Source organism: Sinocyclocheilus anshuiensis, unplaced genomic scaffold, assembly GCF_001515605.1.
Source record: "Sinocyclocheilus anshuiensis isolate Anshui unplaced genomic scaffold, SAMN03320099.WGS_v1.1 scaffold286, whole genome shotgun sequence".
NCBI classification, from domain to species: domain Eukaryota; kingdom Metazoa; phylum Chordata; class Actinopteri; order Cypriniformes; family Cyprinidae; genus Sinocyclocheilus; species Sinocyclocheilus anshuiensis.
In genome coordinates this window covers 813651-819030 of record NW_015544135.1, presented here as the reverse complement: position 1 = coordinate 819030, position 5380 = coordinate 813651, and the positions used below count along the sequence as shown (strand labels likewise).

General features: G+C 36.7%; 1 protein-coding gene across 1 annotated transcript in view; it reads right to left on the bottom strand.

The window, feature by feature from the left end:
- Window positions 1-5380, bottom strand: part of calb2a (calbindin 2a) — an 11139-nt gene that overhangs the window by 4831 nt on the left and 928 nt on the right. Inside the window, exons 2-5 of the mRNA XM_016494664.1 lie at window positions 2524-2600; window positions 1352-1441; window positions 1040-1120; window positions 324-380 (exon numbers count right to left, since the gene is read on the bottom strand). Of these exons, the coding sequence (XP_016350150.1) occupies window positions 324-380; window positions 1040-1120; window positions 1352-1441; window positions 2524-2600 (305 nt within the window). The remainder of the gene's footprint in view (window positions 1-323; window positions 381-1039; window positions 1121-1351; window positions 1442-2523; window positions 2601-5380) is intronic.

Sequence of the window (5380 nt, the reverse complement as noted above, 5' to 3'; positions counted from 1 at the left end):
AACAAAACAATAAAATCAAATTTCTATAATTATCTTATAAACCCCCTGCTGTTTTGGTTTGTGAACCCCCTTAAGCATTTAAGAAGAACATTATTTGTTAGTGACATCTGCTTTACTTTCTTTGAGGTCATCGTCTCCTCAGTGAGCATTGCTTCATTTGCTTTGTTTACAAATGTAGTGATTTGTATACTCTCTTCAGATGCCAGCCACCAAATCCAGAGAGATTTGCATAGTTTCCATCTGCCTCATCACATTAGCGGCTTTCGAAACTCTTTTCAGGATTGTTGCGAAAGACACAGCAGGGAAAGTAATAGAACTTTTACCTTAAGTTCATTAGTCTCAATGAAGCCGCTGCGGTCTGTGTCATATTTCCGCCAGGCCTACAGATACAGACAAACATACAAAGATATTGTAACTGTACCATCAGTACAGTGTACGACTATACGTGCAATATATCTCAGGTTGGACAAATGAGAAGAATAGGACTGCGGAGGTGAAGAAAAAATTGGCAAATTATTCTTACATTAATTACACTGGCTTTTTCATTATCCCCTCTGTATTTTCTATTCAAAGCAGCTGTGCATTGTGAGAACAAGGAACAAGAAATGCCATTTAATGAATGTTTTAATCTAGCAGCTGGCCTTGTTTCCATCACAGCCTCTTATCAAAGATAGATGCCTCCCTCTACAGGTCTACAGAGAATTACAGCAGCACATCTATAATACATGAGGCTGAAAATAGAAGTTTGTACTTACTCATTCTAGCCCATTAAAAGGCTTGCCTACCACACTGGATGATTAAAAAGCTTCCCTTTCTCTTTAGCTCCACTCTCTCTTCAACTTGACATAATGCATCATTGAGGCAGTCAATTTCTGATGATCAGACTCTCCGAAATGTTGTATTTGGCTATGCATATTAGATTGTAATGAACGAGTGAAGGGAGGATATTTATATGGCGCCCCAGGAGGCGTTTTGTGTTATAAATATATATCTAAATGACCACGGATCGATAAAATGAAAAAGTCGCATCATCACTTACAGCCATGAATTCAGTGCTGGATCCCACAAACTGTCTGAAGCAGAGGAGGAAGTTCTCTTCTGTGGGCAAGATCTGAGCCAGCTGATGGAAAGTGTACATAAGTGGATTAGACACACACACAGCAAACAGAATTGAAAACCTCGTTTTATTCTATTTGAGACCATGACTTTTTCTATCAGTAAGTTACAGGTTTGATTAAAGTGATGAGTGGGTTTAGAGATTTCCTCTTCTGGGATGAAGGGATAATTGGGGTCTATCTGATAACTTGTCAACAGCAGAGTCGGTGACGTGTTAAGTGATGTGTTCATCTACCTCAGACATCTCAATTCTCCCGTCTTTGTTCTTGTCGAATTTCTGCATGAACTCCGTCATCTTCCCTTTAAAGGCTGCATTTGATGGGTCCTGTGTGAAGAAAGCACAACAAGATGAATCTTCTTCTCATTCTTTGCTTACTGGAAAAGCTTTATTCAGTTTGTGCTTCTCAGGTTAGGAAAACGCTATCACTTTATAAGAGATGTACATTGTGCATTGCCTTGTGCCATATTCATTGCCACTTGTGTGGCAGATAATAGCATTACTAACTTTATGAGACCATTCGTGAGGCTCCCTCCGTTTTATTGCTGAACATACAGGGATGAAGATCAAATCTCCCTTCCTATCTTTCCTGCAAGCCATCTGCCTAGTCATCTGGGGTCTTTATATATTTGATTTGCACATGGTTCACTCTAAGAAAGATAGGACCCAAAGTATTGTTAAAGAAATTTTCCATATTGAATTGTGTGTATTGACAGCTGTTTTCCTCATATTTTGAATTATGCATTGCATTGTGTTGTGTATTAAAATGTAAATGTAACAGAAAATGTCTGGGTGGTACCTTTTCCATTTTTCGACTATTTTTTAATTACTGTGTTACAATTAGTGATATTAGATCAATATTTGTTGAAAACAATTTCTTCCAATTAGGTAGTCCCGCCCCCAAATCCTGCCATTGGTTGAGCCAGCGCTAGTGACGCAAATACACAGCAGCTTTGATTTCCATCAATATCTTAAAGTGATAGTTCACCCAAAAATGTGAATTCTGTTATCACTTACTCACCTCATCCAAACCTGTGTGACTTTAGAAGATATTCTGAAGAATGTTTCAATTGCCCAAAATCAAAGGGGTCCAAAACAACAACAAAGGCATTTTTCAAAATATCTTCTATGGTGTCCCACAGAATAAAATGTTGTCAATGAAATGAGGGTGAGTAAATGATGACAGAATTTTCTTTTTTTTTTTGGGTGAACTATCCCTTTAAGCTTCTTTGATGATGTATTTTGAGTTGATGTGAATCATGCCAAGAGTAACAATCTCACAATCTATCTTTCAGTTTGAGCACAATGACGTTTACTCAATGCTTTGAGTATTCTGCAGTATAGTTTGGAAGATACAGTGCTTCCTAATGAGAAGTATTTCTGTTAAATCTGCTTGTCTGTATACTCACCGCACCAGCCCCTCTCCGCGCAATCTCCAGCTGACTGAAGAAGTTTTCAAGCTCCTTACCCTCAATGTAGCCATTTCCTGCAATATAAGGAAGTATGGTTCAGTACTTACTGAGATGTCTTAATCTATAATGATGTTTGTCATTATATGACTAGATAACTACTGTCTCTCAATTGAAATGCTAAGTAATGAGATTGCCTAGATGTCTGCTTTGAAGCTGGTTAACTCTAGATTGGTTTGTTGGCTGGCACCCAAATCCAAGTAACACAGTTCTTAATTAAAAACTTTTGATGGCTAGTCTCCAAGTTAAGCTTTGAAGGCTCTCTCTTTTCCATTTTTCCTCTAGCTGGAGGCCTTACAGTATGAGCCTTTTAAAGCCATTTATTTGAAAAGACGAAAAGGAGATTCTTCTTGATGCTACTGCTGAAATTTTAAATCGCCTCCACAAATAAATGTAATATTACCATCTGGGGGTAATTTCCCATGCCAGGAAATTGGCCCTTCATGCAAAGGAAATTTGCGTTTGAGTATGTGTGTTTGAAATGGGATTTTGTGTGTATATGGCCTAATACATCACAACAGTGATTGTAACGTATGTGAAGTGAGAACTACAATGAGTTCATAAATATTGTTCTATTATCTGTGTTTCTCCCAAAGGCGTCATGTTTGAAATGGCTTAGTCTTAACTACTATGATTGTTGATTAATTTGCCTGTGGATTAGAGTGGCATTTGTAGACATCTGGACACATGACTCATGGTTAATCTCTCTTTCTGTAATTCATTATTCATAAATTATGTGAAATGCCATCACTGCGTGGCTGAGAAAATACTGTATGTAAGAAGACAGGCAGTCTTACTAGTGTGTTTGCAATCGATCTGACTATTGCTTTGAGAGAATGAACACTACATATACATTGATTGTTGCCAGAGATCTATACAGAACAATTAATCTACTAATTTGTTGAGTGCAATACATAATAATTATGGTGTACACAGGCATTAATCCTGCTAAGTATGTTGGAAATGACTACATGTTGCCATCTGGTGTTGATATGATTGCTCTGACATTTTGAGAGATAATATAAACATTAATTCTTCCTACATTGAATTCATTTTTTCCATACGCTTTGAACTCCTGGTCTTTGGAAATGTCATTGTGTACAGATTGTTGGTTCCAAGGTGCTTATAGGCAATATGGCCTATGCATTAGTTAGAATACATATTGACCATTCATTTTTGATTTCTACCATATTGAATTCTATGCCTGTTGGCTCTGCCTATGCTGTTATCATCATTCTTCTAGCACATCTACATTGTTTGCAGGATGGTCAGCCATCTTGGAAATAGAACTGATGTGTTGGAGAAGCCATTTTGGACTATGACACAACAAAACGTGTCACTCACTGAAGTTGCAGTAAGAATGTATAAATCCAAACTTATAATAATAAAAAAAATTGTTTTTATCAACCCACATGAATGAGCGGTAAAGCATCTTTAATGGAATGTAATTCCAGATGCTCCTCAGATATCTTCTAGAAGATATTCTGTAGTGACATGGATTGAGATCTCAATAAACATAATTCAGGTCAATTTCTTAAAACCAAGTTTGTGGCAGTTATTAATTGGTTACTTTCTAACTAAACATATCATAATTATTTCCTCATAAGCTTGACAGACTGCGCACCTTCGACTTTTTAATGGCATATTTATCAGTCATTTTCACACTTTTTTGCTTTTTAAGATTCGTTTCAAGGAACTGATTTGATTCATCCCCAGCACAAACGTTAACTTTCTTTAAAAAAGTTTTTCGTGATATAGGGCTGCTTGTGATAGAAGTAGTCTACTCAATAAACTCATAAATGATGACTGTGTTGTGTTTTATAAATGTACCGACGTGTTTTTTTTTTAAAGGAATGGATACTTTGAGAACCAATAACCCAACCCGTTTGTTTTGTTGTTTCCTCTGAGGTTGTTTTATTTTTCTCTTTGCTGTAAGTTTATAGCTGAGATATTCTAGGTTAAATATGCTATGTATCGAACTTATTTTTTTCTCGGTATTTCACTAATATGCATTCGGTGGGAAACGAACAGGAAAGAAACCGGAACCAAGTTGCTAATAACGATAACATCTGCCCTACGGATACGATTATGTTCCTAATACATAAATAATTAGTCAATGAGATATTTTCAGCTTCAGATATTGCAGGATGAAAGACAACTGCTAACTCTCCAGGAATAATATCCGACGAGCTTCCTGTAAGTGATCTTCAGGAGATGTCCTGGGTGATGAGGACCTTGACACACCCATCTTCCCTGAGATGCACTGACAGATCCCCAGGATGCGTAAGAACACATGGGAATAGACGGTGTAGGTGAAAGTAGACTTTTCGAACCCAATCAACGCGCGCATGATGCACACAAATGACGTCGACGTGGGCAGCTCACTAAATTTGTAAATATCCTCGGTCTGAAAACTATAATTTTTTTTATATATTTTTCCAAAATAGTACTTGAGTAAAAGTAATTTTCTCAAATGGGACACTATGGAGCCCCGTCTGGAGTTACTGGACGCGCGAAACGGTTATTCACTAATAACTGTATCAATCAAAGCATTTTAAGCCACATTGCACGCTATAATTGATTATAAGATAATAGCAATGGTGAGCAAAGTCTGCTCTTGATTTGTGCCAAGAAGGGTACTAAAATGCTGAATGAATAAATGACGTGATAGTATATGATTCATAGCCTCATATAAAGGGACTTCTTAAAAAAAGAATAATAAAAAATAAAAATTATATATATATATATATATATATATATATATATATATAGGCTTTTTTATACACACACACACACA